Raw genomic sequence first — 20,000 nt, 5'->3', positions numbered from 1 at the left:
CTTTGAGATTTGATCTTGCTCCTTACTTTCAGTTGACAAAATTTGTTTTTTATGGTACTTGTTAATTATAGCAACCACACCAATATTAGGACAGTGTCACTTGAGAATACTCAAGTACTGATCTGAGTAAACAGATTTTTCTGTCTACTTTCGAAGAAAATTTAGCCTAGCGTCAGTGAAATAAACTACTATACATATATTTTTTAATTGAATATTTAATACATAAGAGGTAGTTGGGTTAGCTCTTTAATACAATGCGTTCTGGGCGGCCTGCTTTCAATTTTCTCATGTAGTTTTCGTAATTTTGTTAATAAAGTATAGTATTTTCATCGTATTTTGATATACTTCATTAGGATAAACATCACTTCACTTCTTGGGTGTGGTCGCTATAATTAACAAGTACCTTTATTTTATTTAAAGCAAACAAAACGACGAAAGAACTTTCATTATGAGAAGTACCTGTAGATGACGTGTTTCTTTTTATTACATCCTCGTTTTATCTTTTCATTTACAGGGATCACAAACATTCAAACTAGAGTTGTGAAAATTAAATAAATAAAGAAAACATTTCAGTCGTATAACTCAAAGGAAACAGCGAGAGGCGCCGCTTGAAAGGTCCACGGGGCCCTGGCCTTCCCATGGTTATAAAACATGTCAGAAGAAATATACAGAAAGATCTTCTAAAAAAAGAGATGGAACAGCTACACACTAAAAACAAGTTCCTATTTTTTACTCTTAGGAGACAGACATAATTTTACATGTTCTCATTAAAATATAAGTTTGAATTCCTTTTTAGGCATTGACTAGAACGACGTTTTTAGGAATAAACTTTCCACGCGAAAAGACTCCCCCCCCCCGCTCAAACCTTCAGTTTTGGCTGCTTCTTGAGTACAGCCACGCGATTTTCAACGCATATTTTAGCACCACATACAAGTCTAACCCTTTCATTCAACCTTTCAGACACTCAAGTTGGCAACTCTGTTAGGCTATTGAACTATTCTGGAAATGTGGTCTGTATCCCTCCCAAAGACAACTCCAGGCCACTACAGTTGTTTTTCATAATGCATATATCAATTAAGGTCTGCAAAGTGGTCTTTTGAACCTCATCACTATTCTTGAAATTGTCATTAGTAAATTCTCTGAATACTGTACATCTCACCATTTTGTTTTTACGTCTAAATATAAACCGCCAAAGACGAACCTTACCCAGTATCGACCCAGCAAAACAATAATTCGAAAAAATATACGCAAAACCGACATGTAACTGCCCAACCCCCACCCCAAACCAACAAAGAAACTCCAATATGAAATTTGTTTCGAAAGAGGTTGACACTAGTATACAAAGTAGGGAAAACAATTCCACAACTTTTAATCATTGTTTCCACTGCTTATAAAAAAAAAAAAAAAAAAAAAAAAAAAAAAAGGACTCCATATCTCAATCGATCACCATATCTAAGAGCATGGTGAAGCCGCTCCAATAAGTCACAGGAAACTGAAAGGCGACGCCCAATTTCCCAGAAATCACAGAAAAATTATTTTGGTTCTCTTGTTTTATTCCGGAAAAATTAATACTTAGTAATGATGAAGCCGATATCATTACAAACTGTGAATTCTGTTTTTTCAATTAGCGGAATTTTGTTTTAAACTTCAGGAAAGGGTAGTCCTTAAAAAGGTTCTAGCATAACTACCAGGAAAACGTCAACATCAGCTCAAAAGGTGTACCATTTCATGAATTTCGCAGCCTTGTGCATTCCCCTTGATGTTATCTACCCCGGTATCAAAAACACTTGAAGAAGCTAAAACAACTCAAAGGTCAAGTAGTTCAAGTACTACTTGTACTTGACAAGCACAAGGGACAAGTTGCCAAGTGTACTTGCAAGTGATCCTCTCAAAGACGGTCAACCGAAGTTGAGACTCGCAAAATTAATGTTTATATGTATTGAATGTTTATAAAATGTCTTCAGAGAAGACAGAACAGACAGTTTTTAGAATTAACATCTTTATACTTTCCTTGACTGTAGCCTACCATCAATATAGTAAACTGAGAATCATTTTTTACGTTTACTTCCCTCTTTTTTTTGATAGCTTTTTCAGCGATATCTTTATATTTACAAAAATACACACTAACACATTATATATATATATATATATATATATATATATATATATATATATATATATATATATATATATATATATATATGTATATATATACATATATCTATATATATAAAAATAAGTTGTCTGTCCGTTACGCCAGATTATATCTTCTACATATATAAAAGAAAACAAACTAGAATGTAAAAACTGGAAATTGCATAAATATTTCAAAATATTTTGACAATTGATTAAAGTAATTCGGAAAAAGAAAAATGGTAAAAAACTAAAAAAAAACTAAAAAGAAAAAACTAAAAAAAAAAATAAAAATTAAAAAGATTAAAAAAAGAAAAAACCTAAAAAGAAAAACGTACAAAAATAAAAAAAGCTAAAAAACTAAAAAAAACTAAAAAAAGCTAAAAAACTAAAAAAAAATAAAAAACAAAAAAAAACTGGGAATTGCACAAATATTTCAATATATTTTGACAATAGATTAAAGTAATCCGAAAACCTTAAAACAGATACCCCAAATTTTGAGGTTTAATATAAAATGTGGGAGCTTTAGCATGCTTGGCACGTAAAGATTTTTCCAAGCGTCAATGTTAGAATGAACATTGACAAATTGAAGAAAAAAAATCAATAAAAAGAAGAAACTAAAAAAAGGAAAAAACTAAAAAAGAAAAAAAAACTAAAGAAGAAACTGTATCTATATATAAAAATCTATATAAATAAAAATAAGTTGTCTGTCTTTTATGTCTGTTACACTATGTCTGTTGCGCCTGATTATATCTTATCTATATATATAAAAATAAGTTGTCTGTGGATCTGTGGATCGTGGATCAGGTGACGTCATGTTTCGGCTGACGTCATGAAATTAGTTGCCATCATTTTTGCTTTGAAGGTGACGTCATTAACGGTATTTGAACGCAAAACCGCGCAGTTAGATGAAAATCCACCTGGACAGCGAGAGTCAAAACATTTCAAAACTGAAAATGATAGCGATGATGATTGGGTTTGGGATTTTGACTTGGATAAGGTCATCAATGCCTACCAGATTTAAGTTAAAAAAACAAAGGTTCGTCGATATGTACTTCATAGTGACGCTGAAAAATAAAGAAGAAAAAGAAAACTGAAAAAAGAAAAAGGTAAAAAACAAAAAAAAAACTAAAAAGAAAAAACACTCAAAGAGAAATTACAGACCGGGACACAAATGACGACCGAGACAGAGGGAATATAAGTGACGACCGGGAACCTCAAAGAGAAATTACAGACTGGAACACCCGGACACAAATCACGACCGGGACACAGGGAATATAAATGACGACCGGGACACAGGGACACAACTACAACGGGGACGCCGGGGGCACAGGCGGGATACATAAATGACGACCGGAACACAGGGATTGTTCGAATAGAAATTACAGACTGGGACACCGGGACACAAATGACGACCGGGACACCGGGACACAGGGAATATAAATGACGACCGGGACACTCAAAGAGAAATTACAAACTGGGACACCGGGATACAAATGACGACCGGGACACAGGGAATATAAATGACGACCGGGACACAGGGGCACATCATTAGAATAATGAGGTATAGATCTGAATACGGATTGTTTTTCCCATGGACAATTATATATTGCATGTTCAAGAGTCAGTAAACCTGACAATCTATTTATATGCACAGACAATGGGACAGCGAAGAATGTTGTATATTCGCATGTTTTACTTAGTTAAAAACATATTTTTATATCTATCTCTATTCACAGGTGGGACACAGGGACACAACTACAATGGCGCGTAACTAATATGGCGCGTAACGACTTACGCGCGCGGGAGGGCTTGGGGGGGCGCGAAGCGCCCCACCAACTAGGTGTTGGGGTGGCGCGAAGTGCCACCCCAACAGCTAGTACATATATATATATATATATATATATATATATATATATATATATATATATATATATATATATATATATATATATATATATATATATATATATATATATATATATATATATATATATATATATATATATATATATATATATATATATATATATATATATATATATATATATATATATATATATATATATATATATATATATATATATATATATATATATATATATATATATATATATATATATATATATATATATATATATATATATATATATATATATATATATATATATATATATATATATATATATATATATATATATATATATATATATATATATATATATATATATATATATATATATATATATATATATATATATATATATATATATATATATATATATATATATATATGCTTGGCTGTGTTTTGCCACGCAGTCAACAGCTGTGAGTTGTGTCTAGGGCACATACAATGTTCCTAGATGTCATTTTAAATATACACAACAAGCTTTGGGGTATAGATCATGGTTCATTCAGACGCCAACAAAAGTTGTCTTTTTAACCGACATGTGTTCCAGGTTTAAGCCAAGAGAAAGAAAAATGTTTAGAAATCTCTTCAAAAATGAAGAGAATATATATTTAAATACATTTTGACATTGCAGATATTCCGAAAATGTTCTATTTGAACATTTATATAGATTTCATTTTCTTCTATTTAGGGCTAATCCAATCATGGAGATTAACAAATCTTAGGGGGTTAACAAAACGTCTCTAGTCCCAAGATAGTTGCGGCCAAGACGTTTAAGTTGCGACCAAGTCAATGCTTGAGTTCGTCTCCAAAAACGAAAAGATGATGAAAGTCCGTTTTGCAAGCTTGCAGTCAAAGCTGAAAATGATTGTAGCATCTGCTCCGACAAATGAAGCCAATAATTCCAAGAAAGATTGTTTCTATTATAACCTTAACGATCTAGTCAACTATGTAGCTGAGCACGAGATTTTAAATATATGTAGTGATTTGAATGCTAAAGTTGGTAATAGCCATAGATATGCACCTGAAGTGATAAAATGGTTTTGGTGCCATTAATGATAATGGTGTGTGATTGATATATGTATGTTGACCGTGGCCTAATTGTTGATGGCTCGTTGTTTCCCCACCGGGAAGTCCACAAGTATACTTGCACTTCCCCTGATGGAGTGACAAGAAGCAAAATTGACAGCCTCTTGATCAGGAAGCGACACAGATGTTTCAAAGATGTACATTCCAATCGTGGTGCTGAATTGTTCTTTGATCACAAGCTAGTAATCGCCCGTTTCAAGCTGAAGCTAAAGACTATTGTGAAGTGCAAAAGAACTCTTCGAACATTTGATTTGCAGTCTGTTTGTGAAACATAGACCCAGATCGTGGAAAATGTGCAAATTGTAGCTAAAGAGACTCTTGGTTTCCCTAAAAAGAAGAGGGAACAGTGGCTAAGTGATTCTTCTTGGAAACTCATGTCAGTGAGGAAAGAGATGAAAATTCAACTAGACTCCTGCGACCTCAATACCACCTCTGAATATAAGGACTATCTAAGGAAAAAGCAAAAAAGCCCAAAGGAGAGCAGATGGACGTTGCTTCCTGGGGACCAAAGCTACTGAAGCCGAAGCTGCTGCTAGTAAAGATGATAATAGGGCAGTTTGTCGCATAACGAAAGAGATCACAGAAGATTTCAAAAAGCCTGCTACTGCGATTGAGAGTAAATCAGGACGACTGCTAACGCGCAAAGAAGAAATCGATAATAGATGGAAAGAGTATTTCCACGGAATATTAAATTTTGCCCTTCCTGCAGACCCCCCAGATGGTCGACCCCTTTTCCAATTAGACATAAGTACAGAGGCGATTAGTATATATGATATAGAGACAGTACTACGTAAACTAAAGAAAGGAAAAGCTGCTGGCATCGATCGTATGCAACCTGAACTATTGAAATACGGTGTTGGAGTGCTAGCTGAGCCACTACACGAAGTTTTAATGCAGATATGGGACACTGAGGATATTCCCACAGATTGGAAGAAAGGGTATAAATTGAAACTAATTAAGAAGGGTAGAGTTACTGATTGCAACAATTGGCGAGGTATCACCCTACAGTCTGCTGGAAGCGAAGTCCTCTGCCAAGTACTTTTGAACCACATCCAGACAAAAGTAGAAGCCATATTCAGAGATGAACAGCATGGCTTCCGACCAAGTAGGTCATGCGCTGACATCATCTTTATTCTTAGAATATTTATTGAAGACTCAAATGAATGGCAGACTGAAATCATAATGGCTTTCATCGAATTTCAGAAGACTTTCGTCTCAGTCCATAGAGACTTACTAAGGAATGTACTGCGCTACTATGGCTTCGCTGATAAAATGGTGCTATTCCAACTAATGATAAGGACTTGACTGAGTGGTCTAAAGTCAACTCAAACGTTCGACAGGGGTGCATTTGGTCCTCAGTGCTGTTTATATTACTCATTGGTTTCATCCTGCGGACGTGCAACTTCATAAGTGGCTGGCACGTATGCAGGAGGGGGGCCTTCGGGCCCGCCCCCCCCCCAAAAAAAAAAAAAATTGTGAAATGTTTAATTTCCCCATGTTTTTTTGGGATTTCTGGCAAAAATTGGACATTTATTAAGAACCTAGATACATATGTGAAGCCTTTTTGGGGGGATTTTACAGCATGTAATTATCCGTTCAAGTCACTGCCCAATTATTAATCCATTTTCTGTCTAACTTTTTACCCTCTTTGAAGTAATTAGCAATTGTCCTGTATTTTTTTTTTGTAAAGAGAGTTTGCTGTCCACAGCAAAATAGAATTATCCTTGATATTAGGGCGTTTATCCCCCCTTTTACGGATAATATCTTTTCAGGATCGATTTTGGTAACTATCATTTTTCATTAAAATCTACGTTTTTCAATAGAACATAACCTGAGCCTAAAACGAACTTTTGAGGCTTCAGTCTTCTTCCCCCCCCCCATCCGCTACAATACTACAGATTAAAGTTAATCTGTATTTTCCGATATGCGTGCTTTTTGCATTACTAAATAAAAAAGTGCTACTTTATATCTGCTATTTCGAAGGTTTTGCCCCCCCCCGAAAAAAATTCCTGTGTACGTGCCTGATAAGTGGCATTCAGTTGAACAAAAATCGCACTTTATTCGATGCAGATTTCGCAGACGATATAACGCTTCTTTCTCACTGAAGAGAGAAGCTTCAATACAACATAAATGAGCTCTTGAAATTAGGTGAAAGAGTAGGTTTAACAATAAGCACGCAAAAGACAAATATCATGCGCAATGTGAATAGACTACCTGCTAAACCACTGACAGTTAAAGCAAGGAAAATTGAAGAGACAGATATGTTTAGATATCTTGGGAGTCTAGTGAGCACTGATGAAAGCCCTGAGCATGAAACTGCCACATGTGTAACGTACGCAGGAAGCGCCATTGATATGTTAAGAAACGTTTGGAGAAGTGCCACTTTCTGTTTGAAGCTAATACTGAGCCTCTTCAATAGCAATGCCCTATCAGTACTAACGTATGGTTCCAAAAGCTGGGCGCTGACAAAACAGCTAGAGGAAAGAATCCAAAGTTTTGAAAATAATTGTCTTCGACGGTTTCTCAGAATCTACTGGAGGGACGAAACTAGAGAGAAGACTAGACAGCCACTCGATATTGATAAACTCATAAGCAGTCAGTGCCAATACTGGGGACTCATGGTTAGAATGGGCAGCAATCGTCGGCCTCACGATGTTCACAATGCTTCAGTCATGCCTGTTCAGAAGCGTAAAATTAATTAAGCAGTCTGGTTGCGTTTTCCAGATCTTGATTGATCTAATTTATGGCATCCATTTAGTGAAACCTAAAATCATACTTTAATGCTTTCCCTACTTCCTTTTCCCTTCTTGCTCTTTTACGATCTATCACTCAGAGACCTCTTGCAAAAAATCATTGTCTCTTCTAACAAGCTAATATTGCTCGAAATTCATCCAGTTTTTCTCCTTAAGAGAATAATTCATCTCAAATTGTCCTCCTGAAGTCTAGCAACACATCAACTACTCTGTTGGCAGTTATCCTCCCTAATAGCCTGTTTTATTACGAAATCCTCGTTTCAGTGAATTCTTCACTCGCTTTGTTTTTATTAAGGAATGGTCTTAACTTTACTTGACAAATAACAAGTAGGCAAATTTTTCTTGTTTTATTAAAGAATAATTCCTTCCATGTCATAATTAAGTTGAGGAATGACAAAAAAAAACTTTGAAGAAAGTAAAAAATAAGATAGAATGAGACTTAATGCAAGCACTATTTTAACTCATGGGCTGCATTGGGACAAAACATCAGGTTGTTTATAACTACCCAGATTATCCCACCTACCAAATTGTAGTAGTCTAATGCCATTACTATTTTCTGTCCTAGCACAAAATCAGTGCAAACTAGGATACCATATTTCCCCATTTTGTACTAGCCTGGGTATTTAGGTCCTGTAATATTATTAATATCGTGTTGTTTCCACGAAAAGCTGCCGTTTTTTAAGCGAAATACTAAATTTTACTTGTGAATGGTAGGTGTCAAGGCTTGGATTTCTGGGCAGACACATGTCTAGACATAACATTCTGGCTAGACAAGCATAAGACCACCGCTTAATGAAAAATTCTAGTTTCAAATTAAAGTGAGATTTTTATGTGCATTGAAATAAAAGTTTACAAGCTGAATTTTTGCATCCATCTAAAAGTTTTAGAAAAATATCCAAGCATAAAAAAATACCTTTATAGTTTACAACACCATCACAATCGAAATCAGCTTGTTTAAGCATCTCGGCTATATCTTCATCAGAGAATGTTTCGCCCAAATTTACCGAAACGTATCGAAGTTCTTCTACATTAATATGTCCGTTGCCGTCTTTGCCAAAGACGTCGAAGGCCTCTTTTATTTCTTTTTCAGCATCAATGTCGTTGACACTCTTAGCCATCGCAATCACAAATTCAGAAAACTCGATAGTACCGTTTCCTAAAAATAGTTTCTTTTATAGCTTTCTGTTCTATGTAACAAATATGTTGTCCTATTGGGATTTTACAAAACCCTTGTTACGTGACATTTTGGTGTCAACTCAACATGATTGATCAATTTGATTAATCAGTAATCTAGGAGGATGTCTAGCTTGGTCTGTAAGAATGTCAAAGGCTTGTAGTTTTTCAAAATACGTCAAAAGCCTTTATTTTCTCGCTTTCACGAATGGTTGAAAACTGCTTTTGACATCCAAAACACTTGTTACGATTATTAAGACTAAAAAAAAAAGTTGCTAAAAAATAGGTCATTCTCGTAGGAAAAACCCAAAGTTTTTTTCTTAGAAATTTTGATCTTAAAAAAAAAAAAAATCCAGACATAACCGTCCATTTGACATTGGATAGCAAGAAACACTGTCTCTGGCTCAAGAAAGCTTCCACTTGCGTTTAGACGAACTTAGTTTTTGAGTCACTAAGAATTCACCGTCTTTTTTTAAGAAAAGATTGTTGAACAAATTAGATAAAACACCATTTTCTATAATAACAGATGAGACGACGGACATGGGTGTACCCAAGGAGTTGCCCATTTGCAAAACTAGACTGGGTTCTGTTCTGGCACCACAAATTCAATGATGGGGTGTGACAAAATTGTGGCAAAGTTTACTTGCTACATGTAGTTGCTTGCCACTTCATCCATCTGTTTACATAATATACTTGTAAAAGTCGTTGGTCGTCCCTCTACACCTGCTTGCGAAAAATACTTGAGCGGTGCAACGCACTATCTCTGTACTTCACAAGTCATAGCTCATGCTTACAAGCCTGTCCTCAGAGCACTCAAAATAGTCTTATTTTATTATTTATGCTCTTTTACTCACCTTTTGATCATGTTTACCTATGTTGTCGTGCTCATGTAAGCTTACTACCCTGAATAACTATTCTAAAAAAAAGAAAAAATAAAATAAAAAAAAGTAAAAATGTATAATAGATTGCCATTACTATCTGGAAAGATGCTATCTAGTTTTCTTCTATATTGTTTTACTTTTTATTGGATCATGTGAATCCCTTTAAAATATACAAATGAGTCTCTTCTGTCTACAAACAAATCCAAAAAGTAACTGTCAGACTGCGTTGTCATTACAGCCAGACAGGATGTATTACTATTCTTAAAACACTTTTAAAAAGAGAATAATATAACATAAATAACTATCATTTTAGTTTTGAATTCCTCACAGCTTCAAAAACAACCTATGTATATATTGCTTTAGTTTGGTTTTGGCATTTACCATGAATTGTAAGCACCCGTGATATATCAAATCAAATTTTAATGAGTTTAAGAAAAGCAGGGAGACAGCCATGACAGCAGAGAATGCGAGGCTATTTCACAAACCATCGATAAAAACATAAGTGATTAGCCCATCCTGCAATTTTTTTTGAAAAACTCCTTTCCCAAGCAGTTTCCATGTTACTTCCTAACCACTGTGTTTGACTGGTAGAAATTTTGCTCCTTGTCCTCAACGTCTAAAAGACCCAAGAATACAACAGGGCTTTCAAATTGTTTGCTATAGATCTTAACAAAGATTCATGAAGTACAAGTCTTTCAAAGACATCTTTCAGAAGAAATTAGAAAACCCAACTTGAAAACAGAATCACCACTAAACAAAATCACAATACTACTACTACTAACAACTTACTGCAGTACAAAGCCACCTGAGGCCAACACAGCAAAGAATTTGCGGAAAAGGAGAAGATTGAGAAAAAAAATAAAAACTTCTCACCATCAGCATCTACTTCTTTTATTATGGCTAAGATTTCAGCATCTGTAGGGTTTTGTCCAAGACACTTCATGACTGCTGTTAATTCTGAGGTGGTAATGTGACCATCTCCATCCTGATCAAAAAGGGCAAATGATGCTCTCAAATCTTCCATTTGCACATCAGTAAATTGAGAAGCCTGAAACAAAAACGTATATGAGCAGGATATATGCTATCCTCCACTCTGCAACTTATTCTGAAAAAATTATAAAAAGCCAAAGCAACTTAACGCTAGAACAGCTATGTTGGTGCTTTAAAAGCTTTAATGCAGCCTAGGTAGAACGTAAGTCTAGATAAATCATAATTTGAAGGTTTAAGGATACCTTAACCTTAGCCCTTACCACCCTTTGATTAGACTGTATTAATTGTATTGTTTGTGTTATTTCGTTTTTCTTTCCTTAATGTTTTTACTCCGCTTAATTTGTCAAAACAAGCGGGTAACAAATAAATTATTATTATTATTAATTATTACAAGCAGCAATTTCAAGTTTTATTAATAAGAAAAAAAAACTCATGTGAATTGATTATTAGAATCTCTCACATAAAACAGAACAGTATTTATATTTCTCTTTAGTCCTGATTCTCCAAAGCAAATTTCTTACCAATTAAACTCTATGCTTTATAAAAAAAAAAAAAAAAAAAAAAAAAAAAAAAAAAAAAAAAAAAAAAAAAAAAAAAAAAGTTGTAATCTTGTAGCGGGGTAATGTGGTAATAACGTCTTAACACATAAGTGCATTGATCTACTCAATCACAGATAATAGTAAACAATATACAAATGAGGATGAGAACATTGATGATGAACACAGTAAAAACTAAAAGCAACATTTAATATGAAAATAGTGGAGGGCTCAAAGAAGATTATTGGATTACCTGGACATTTCATGTCAAAGTGAAGTAACTTTATTTTATTGCAAGAATAAAACACCAACATAGCTTAATCAGTCTTACATGTTAATTGACCATGCATATAAAATGGTCTTACAATGACCATAGAACATTGAATTACGATAATCATAGAAAATTGGTCTAATAAATGTCAACTTAGCATACACACATTTAACCGAAAATACAATATTCAGTTCTAGTCACTTCCACTCAGGTCCTTGTCTTGAAAATCCACTTTCTGGACCTTTCCCACTATATTATTGAAGCTCTACAATCATAAGCTACACTTTAGTTTTTATTTGTCAAGATCATTTCCTTGGTTATATTTCATAAGCATCTGCCTTTTTGGTCCTAGCCTGCAACTGGTATTTATTAAATCCTGACATTTCAAAAATTGGCTTGGAAGTTTTTCTTGACAGTCTTGAAACATTTCGAGAATAATATGAGAACCAAAGTTGTTTAAGGTTGGTTGGGAACTAAAAATAGACACCATTTGAAGTGCACAACAGTGAAAGTGAACCTTCACTGTGCCAGCCAGAGGGGAAATTTAAGAGGCTAAAATTTCAATAGCAAGAATTACAAAAATATATGGCACATACACCAAATTTCTGAAATTTGGAATTAGTCATGATATGACAACTCGCTATGAACAATGTGAGATAGAAATACTTTTTTTCTATAGTCTGACCCATACCGTCTTTATTGTCTTTAGTTAAACTATTTCTGAAGCATAAAATTACACTTAGTATACAACTTTACATTATCTAACCTAGCTGTCCACGAGGATACCCTTCCCTTGATTGGTTCTTGCTTAAATACAAAGAAAAATGTAACCTATAGGCTAAATAAAATTTTAGTTGGAAATTTTCATATTTAGGAAATAGTTAAATGATAAGTTATTATAAACTGGCTACTTGGAAAAAAAACTGAGGGGAGGGGTTTGATGTCGACTCTCTAGTTAAACTATTCCCTAAACGTAAACTTTAAGCTGATTTTAAAAGTATTCATAAGACAACAAACAAAATAACAAACTTTCCAAGAATCAATAGATTTTCAAAATTATATCCATTTCCTGAGTCTATATAGCTAGCCTAAACAAAGCTAGGTGTCTCCTAGCCTAAAATAAATATTGCTAAAAAATAAACCTGAAATAAGCCAAATCAGATCGGTTAATTGCAGATAGAGTGTGTAAATTGGGAAAACACTTACCATTTCAATAAAAAACTAAAAAGCTGACTTGTTTCTAACCAATTTAGCGCTGCATTCAAGATTGGTCTTTTTACAACTCTAAACTTCGCGTTTTATGTTGTGGGATTTTGGAGTTTTGTTTAAGAATCTAAAGCTGATTGGCTGACGTTGTTTCTATGTGGAGTCAGAATGATCCAGCAATTCTGACATAACAATGTCTCCGTAAGTTTACAGGGAAAACCAAAAAAGAAAACCGTTTGTGTTTTAATAGGGATATATATGCTGTTTTGGTACATATTAATTATACAGAACACACCCAAGAAGTGAAGCAAGGGCAATCATATTAAAATATACCCAAATATGATGATAAATACTTTAGTAACAGAATTATGGGAACTACAACAAAGAGTTATGGAAAACAGGCCGTTAGTTTCCATAGTTTTGTTACTAAACTATTACAATTTCATCATATTTTGGTATATTTCATTATGATTAACCTAACTTCAATTTTTAAGTGTGTACTAGCTAACAAGAAAGTACCTAAGCTAATTATAGCCGACTACAAGAGAAAAAATAGGTTTATTCAGATCAAACAAAGCAAACCTCTTGAGCATGTTTTGGGTAACTAGCAAGTACCACATTTTTCACAAAATCCAACCAGCAGAAAAATCTATTTGAATTTATCAGTCATCTTAAGAAGAAGCTAACAATGATCATTGGTGTGAATATGAGATTGAGTCAAAGAACTGTGTTATCTACCTAATGGGAAAAAATATTGGGTTTGAACATATCCTTTTTTAAGTCTACCACTTGATTCACCATTCAATACTCTTTTATAAACATAATAACCACTATAACAGTCTTGGCACCATCGGGAGCGTATTCCTCAGAACGCACTGCCAGTGGTCAGATACTTGGAAGGATGACAGAAATTAGCAGTAATAGGCTCCTATTTGTGCCCGCTAGTCCTGCGAAAATGTTATCATTATTATTCCCTATAAACTTGAAACTAATATTTTTAACTCCTTGGGCTGTCAAGACCCCAGTGCAGAAGAAAAAAATGGAAAATAAATTTGGCTCCCCCACAAGAAGGCTAAATTATATTTTTTGTTAGGGGACAAGCCTCCTGAATCTGAGTAAATTTTTTTTCTGATAAGCTTGAGGTTTCCAAGGTTCACAGTCTGGACTAAAGGACCTCAAATTTTTCATTTGAGGGGAGAGGGCAGTAGGGTGTCCAGAAGCAGGCCATACATCACATTGTCCCTGATAAATTTGCAATTGTAAGCCTCCTTACCAAAAAGAAACTAACATAATTTTAAAGGCATTATCCCCCCCCCCAAAAAAAAAGAAATCCCAAAAAGGACCACCCTATATTTGTTTTTCCTTTTTCCAAAGTGGCTTGAAATCTTTACATTTAAGTTCTACGTGGGTTTAAATGGTGACACGCCTACACTTATTTGTGGCAATCATTTTAATTATGACTTGAGTATCCATTTTAATTTATATTTGCTTAGGCAGTCATCTAATTATCCATAGCATAGGGACAGATATAACCCTGTCAACCCAGGCCAAGAATTACATTTGGTGCCACCAGTTGACAAACCAATTATAGGTATCAGGTTATAGCTATTTTACTTCTTTGAAGAAAATAGTTATTTATTGTATATGTGTTTAGTTGTTTTAATAACAGTGGCATATTCTTTTGCTTATGCAAACCCTTATGGGTGAAGAGCTTTAAGAAAAACTTTAAGATTCATCATAACAATATTTTATTGGTGATAACATTTAAAATAAATACAATCAATTTTATCCTGTAGATTAAAATTTAACTTTGAATGCTTTTATCAAAGCAAATGTCTTTATAGTGTCTTCATATGATACCTTTGAAGCCATAATGTGTTCTATGTCACATGTGAATGAATGAATGTATTTAGTACCCATCAATGGAGAAATAAATTGAGCACAAAAAAAGAAGCACAAGACACTAATTCATCTGACACAAACAAAACAGATGCCAACTACTGCTGTAAAACATTGGCCCATGGGTGGGTCTTGACTGATGAATTACATTGGTCAATTTGTGACAGAATTGCTTCTTCAGGTTTAGTAACACCATACTGGCGCGTAACATACCTATTCCTTGTCTACAGTGATAAACGCAGCAGAAACTTTGCAAACTTGTAGTGCATTGATTATTTGAGTGTAATTTCAGTTTATCTGTAGCAAAATGTAAAAATGCACAAAAAGGGACTGAGATAAAGATAATGAGGAAAAATCATAGCATTGTACACCTGGGCCAAAAGACAACAATCAAACTTCCACTTATTTGCCACTATACAGCTATACATAAAAAAAGATTGCTTCTGAAAATGAGAGAGCAGTAAACACCATGTCTCTAGCATTGATTGTCCAATAGGGAGGCGCAGATACACAATATCATCCACAAACTCAACAATAGAACCACCAAGTATGATGCTCTGAGCAGCATCTGATTTTGAGTTAAAAAGCAGCACTTCAGACTTTTCAGCATTAAAATGGAGTCCAATATGGGCATACTTTTGTTGCAAATTAATAAAATTAGCTTCTAGTCCATGTCAAATCAAAGACAAATCAATACCAAACAGAATATAAGTCATAAGTGACTTTGATTGTGACCTTAAAAATACTGTTATTAAATACTGTCAGTGACAAAATAGCACCTTGTCTTACCCTTTCTTTACTGAGAAAAGGGAATTTCCATGTGAAGAAAAAGCAAAATCACATAAAAGACTAGTAGTAAACTCGTTAGCTAGTAAAGGGAGCCTAAGTTCCACTTTCAGGTTTTCATACATGTCAGCCAGCAGGGCTAGGATGCAGGAATCAGCACTGGTCAAACCCAAGTCAAATAGAACCTCCTTGTGGAGAACCAAATGAAATGCACGTCTTACTATTATGAGCAGCTAAAGCAATACTTTCCCAGTGCTTTTCTTCATCAACTAAAGCAGATACCAAAGCAGAAAGGGCATGACCACACCCCAGGCAAGACTGAAAACCAAAATGGTGGGCCTAAACTGTACATTTAGTTCTCGATTCATCATTTGTCAAATTCTCAAAAATTTTACAAAATAAAGTTGCAACATTATTGGACAAAAAGACAAACATTCAGAAGGAGGTTTATTCTTCTTTGGGATAGGAGTAAAACATCCAATTGAAAAAGAATCAAGGACAAATCCCAGATTAAATATTATTTGGTAAAGGAGTACTAAGGGTTCCATAAACAGTTCACAACACAACAACAAATGCTGTGCAGGTATCCTATCAAATCCTCTAGAATTTTTTTTTCTTTGGTTTACTAATTGCAATTGGTTATTAACTGATTATTAGAAATAATCCAGCTCTTGGAAATAATCAGTCAAGGACTAGAAGCATGCTAAAAAAATATTGGAGTTTCACTTTGAAACTATTTTGCAGATGTGGAATTGGAACAGAAAATTCTCCTTTTATAATACTCAGCCAATGAGGAAAGTGGTATAAAAGATGGTATTTGACTTGGCATATCTTTTACAAGACTGGACCACAACTTATTTGGCCAAGACCAAACTTCTTCCATACAAGACAAAATAATTGAGCTCCAATAAATAGAAAGGTACTTTGCCAACTGGCGTTCAGTATAATACAGTTTTTGCAGCCACCCATTGTGTGGTTTATCTGCTTCAATCCAAACTGAAAGCCAAAACTTAGCAGAAAAGCAAGCATTTTGTAAATTATCATTAGTTGACCAGCCAGGCTCTTCAGTTCCAACTTTTATTCACCTAATAGGTACTGCCAATTTTTCTGCAAGAGCTAGGGCATGAGTAAGTTCACTACAATAAATGTTCAGTCTAACTCAAAAATCATACATATTCTTCCTTGAACTCTGCATCAACAAATCAAGATAGACACAAATTTTTGTGAGGAAATCATTACACACATTCTGGAAAAAATCTAGAGATGCCCTATCCCAATCATTAGCATAAAATACAGATTGATTTTTTAGAAGCCAGTTAGAAGAAGGGCCACAATCACCAATCAGAGCACTAAAAGACAAAGGGAAGTGATCTGACATAAAATTGGAATTACTAACAACAACTTTGGCAATAGTTACAGATGATGTATGAGAAACATGGTCTAAGTTAGATGTACTACCCAAATATTAGACATAAGTAAAACTCTCATTCTTCAGTGCAACTACACAATCATCATTTAACAGTCCAAAAATAATACTTGAGTAATCAGAATCACCAGAAGAATTATGTGGGTTGGTTAGATCAAAAATTGAAGTCACCAGTTGCAACAAAGCATAAACTGTGCTCTTTTATTTTTCACAAACATTTGGATAAACAAGAAGCACTAATGGCAAAAAGTATTTCAGATTGGTTGTCATGGTAGTTTGTGGGCAGATAAATATCTAGCACAATAAAATTCAAGATTCTGATTGCCAAAAAGTCACTTGCTGAATGAAAAATGGATTTAGGATAAATAGACTTCAGCAAGGTTGCTAGACTACCACAAGGCTGGCCAAAAGACTGAGATCAGTAAGCTGAGACCAAGAATACTTTATGATTGGTTGACAGTTCCAAAAGGCTCAGGCTCAAAGTAGTTGCAAATTGCTCCTGAATACACATTATGTCACACTTAGATAAAAAGTCCTTTAAAAGCACAGAATGATTTAGCAAATTTTCATTTAAATTCCATGAGACAAATGTATAAGAGATGGAGGATCCTTGGTTTATTTCTTCATTGAACCTTGAGTAGGCAGGTTTCAGACTCATTTTGATTGGGTTTAGCATTGTTTTTTGCCTGATTAGCCAGACATCTTATGCTTTTGTATGTATGGCCTTTTTTTGCACAAAATGCAGTACATATCTTTTGTGCACTTATTATCCTTTGTGGAGGTGTGGTCAGAAGCAATACAGTAACCAAAAATAGGCACTAATACACAGTTGGCCACTATATGACCAACTTCATAACAGGAAAATAAACTTTTTGGGAGAAATTTGAAATCTTCTGCAGGCAGCTTCTCAAAGCCAACCCAAACTGATACCACAAGAAAATCTTCAAGGTCCTCCCTGGTCCCAAAATATAGCTTAAACACTTTGGAATGCTCAAAGATGCTGATTTCTATTGTCCTTGATGCCCTTGGAACAAGGGATTCTACATCAGTACAAGTCATGTTAGGATAAACTTGCTTCAGGATGGCAACAAACAGTTTCTCTTTGAGCATAGCAGTAATCTCAGGCTAACTAGCTTTCATTTTCTCAACAGATGATTTAGATTTGATGTACAATTTCCAGTCCTGTATCAACTTTCTTAGCTCACTTATTTCCAATGAGTCAAGACAAATTCTGTACACAAACTGCTTACAAGGGTTTAAATAAAACTTAAACCCAAAATGCAATCCATCATTTCACCAGCTCTTAGAAAAGGAATATAATGGAAATACCTAACTATATGTTGATGGATCTTTATGTGAAGAGGGATGTGGAAGTGGTTGCTTTTTAAAAGAGCACAGCCTATGCATTATGGAAAAACACACAAGTCAGGGACTAGTATCCCAACAGCTGAAGTAGCTGCTGTCAATTTGGGCTTAGAGACCCTAATTGAACCAAAGCAGAGCAATTAATGCATAGTAACATTCTCTGACTTTAAATCTGCTCTCAATATCTTAAGAAACCCTAAGTTTGAAACACTGGACATAGAGCTACATCAAACCAAAGTAAACCTAAACAACCTTGGAAGATTAGGCTTTGTTATTAAATTTCAATATAGCCTATACCTAGTCATCTAGGTATAGATGGAAATGAAAAAGCAGACAAGATAGCAAAGTAAGGAGCAAAAAGCCAAATGGAACCAGTGAAAGCTCTAACTAGGCCTATAATGTATAGCCTACAACTAGATTATGAGTAAAAACATTACCTAAATTAAAGCCACCAAATTTATCCCCCTTTCAAACCAGGATACAATCAGTCTGGTTTCATTGTGTGTGTACAAATACAGCTAATTTTTTACAGAGCTTTTAGTTAATTAGGTCTGAAGGGACAGTAATTTGGCCTGAAAGCTTTACTATTGCAATTACCTGATTTACTTCTTTACATATTAGGTAAAATTCTAGTTTACTGACTTTCAACTATCTGGGAAAGGGGTTAGGTTAGGAAAATGAAAATTTCAGGGATGGGTCTACAGGCTAAAGTATATCCCAGGAAGGTATTTTGAAGTACCTACCTCTACTCCCTCTTTCTCCCTTTAGAGGACCCTGAAGTTCACCTACATGACAGGTCTATTCCTATTGAAATTTTAACAAAACAACATTTTACCTTAATTTTCAGTTACCAGTTGCTTTTTCTCTGCCTTTAGATCTGAAAATGCAATTCCTGTTATTTGAGTAGAATTTCAAGCCATATCAATGTTGTTTTTTTTCAAAATTTAGGAAATGTTTTTGTATATCTTTAAAACCTTATAAAATGGAATTGAGCTAAGTTATGAAGCTAAAAACAATTTTGTTGTGCTTAAATTAAGCAGAAGATCTATTTTGCACAGTTTCACTTTTATAACACACATGTTTTTAAAGGTCAAGACCCTCTAGAGGGAGGAGTGGAGGTAGGTATTTCAAGATATCTTCCCAGGACATACTTTAGCCTGTAGACCCATCCCTGAAAATTTCATTTTCCTAACCTAAACCCTTTCCAAGATAGCCTAGCAAGAAGTCAATTAACTTGAATTTTACCTTTTTTTCAAAATTTAGGAAATGTATTTGTATATCTGTTTCTCCTTTATTATTTGCATTATTTCTAATCTTGTGGTACCCTAACCCTGTGTTTGTTTACTTGTCCAATGAGATTTTTACTAATCGAGGTTTAACCCCTAAAAGATAGCAACAAATACTTGTCTGGCGACGTGCCACTTAAAACGGCAAGATTAATTGCGAGAATAACAACATTGGTCACGTGTAATTATTGCTTTAATGCTATGTGAAGTTCTGACAAGAAAGATGCTGGGACTTCGTGTCTGTTTCTTTCTAAAAAGAAACATTTCTAGTTTTTGTAAAAAGAGACATTTCTAAGT

At 34.4% G+C, this 20,000-nt stretch overlaps 2 protein-coding genes across 2 annotated transcripts; one reads left to right on the top strand and one right to left on the bottom strand.

The window, feature by feature from the left end:
* The first annotated feature begins 4,864 nt into the window (after positions 1-4,864).
* On the top strand, positions 4,865-6,436 carry LOC136042706 (uncharacterized). Its single transcript, XM_065727668.1, has 2 exons — positions 4,865-5,045; positions 5,586-6,436. The coding sequence occupies exons 1-2, from the start codon at positions 4,865-4,867 to the stop codon at positions 6,434-6,436; spliced, it is 1,032 nt and encodes a 343-aa protein (XP_065583740.1).
* A 2,275-nt stretch (positions 6,437-8,711) lies between these two features.
* LOC136042705 (neo-calmodulin-like) lies at positions 8,712-19,784 on the bottom strand. The gene is made up of 3 exons (XM_065727667.1): positions 19,748-19,784; positions 10,812-10,986; positions 8,712-9,040 (listed from the first exon to the last, which is right to left on the bottom strand). Exons 2-3 carry the CDS (start codon positions 10,960-10,962, stop codon positions 8,712-8,714), a joined length of 480 nt encoding a protein of 159 aa, XP_065583739.1. The 5' UTR covers positions 10,963-10,986; positions 19,748-19,784.
* Between the last annotated feature and the right edge of the window lie 216 nt (positions 19,785-20,000).

Source organism: Artemia franciscana, unplaced genomic scaffold (genome assembly GCF_032884065.1).
Source record: "Artemia franciscana unplaced genomic scaffold, ASM3288406v1 Scaffold_1808, whole genome shotgun sequence".
NCBI lineage: Eukaryota > Metazoa > Arthropoda > Branchiopoda > Anostraca > Artemiidae > Artemia > Artemia franciscana.
The sequence above is the reverse complement of the archived record's forward strand: the minus strand, read 5'-3'. Positions and strand labels throughout refer to the sequence as shown.

What these genes read in the sequence shown, in the direction of transcription:
- LOC136042706 (XM_065727668.1), top strand. Translation starts at nt 4,865, where the DNA reads ATGATGAAAGTCCGTTTTGCAAGCTTGCAGTCAAAGCTGAAAATGATT. An exon ending in TGATTTGAATGCTAAAGTTG is followed by an intron (nt 5,046 to 5,585) that starts GTAATAGCCATA and finishes GGACTATCTAAG; the next exon opens with GAAAAAGCAAAAAAGCCCAA.
- LOC136042705 (XM_065727667.1), bottom strand. Translation starts at nt 10,962, where the DNA reads ATGGAAGATTTGAGAGCATCATTTGCCCTTTTTGATCAGGATGGAGAT. An exon ending in AAAAGAAGTAGATGCTGATG is followed by an intron (nt 9,041 to 10,811) that starts GTGAGAAGTTTT and finishes AACTATTTTTAG; the next exon opens with GAAACGGTACTATCGAGTTT.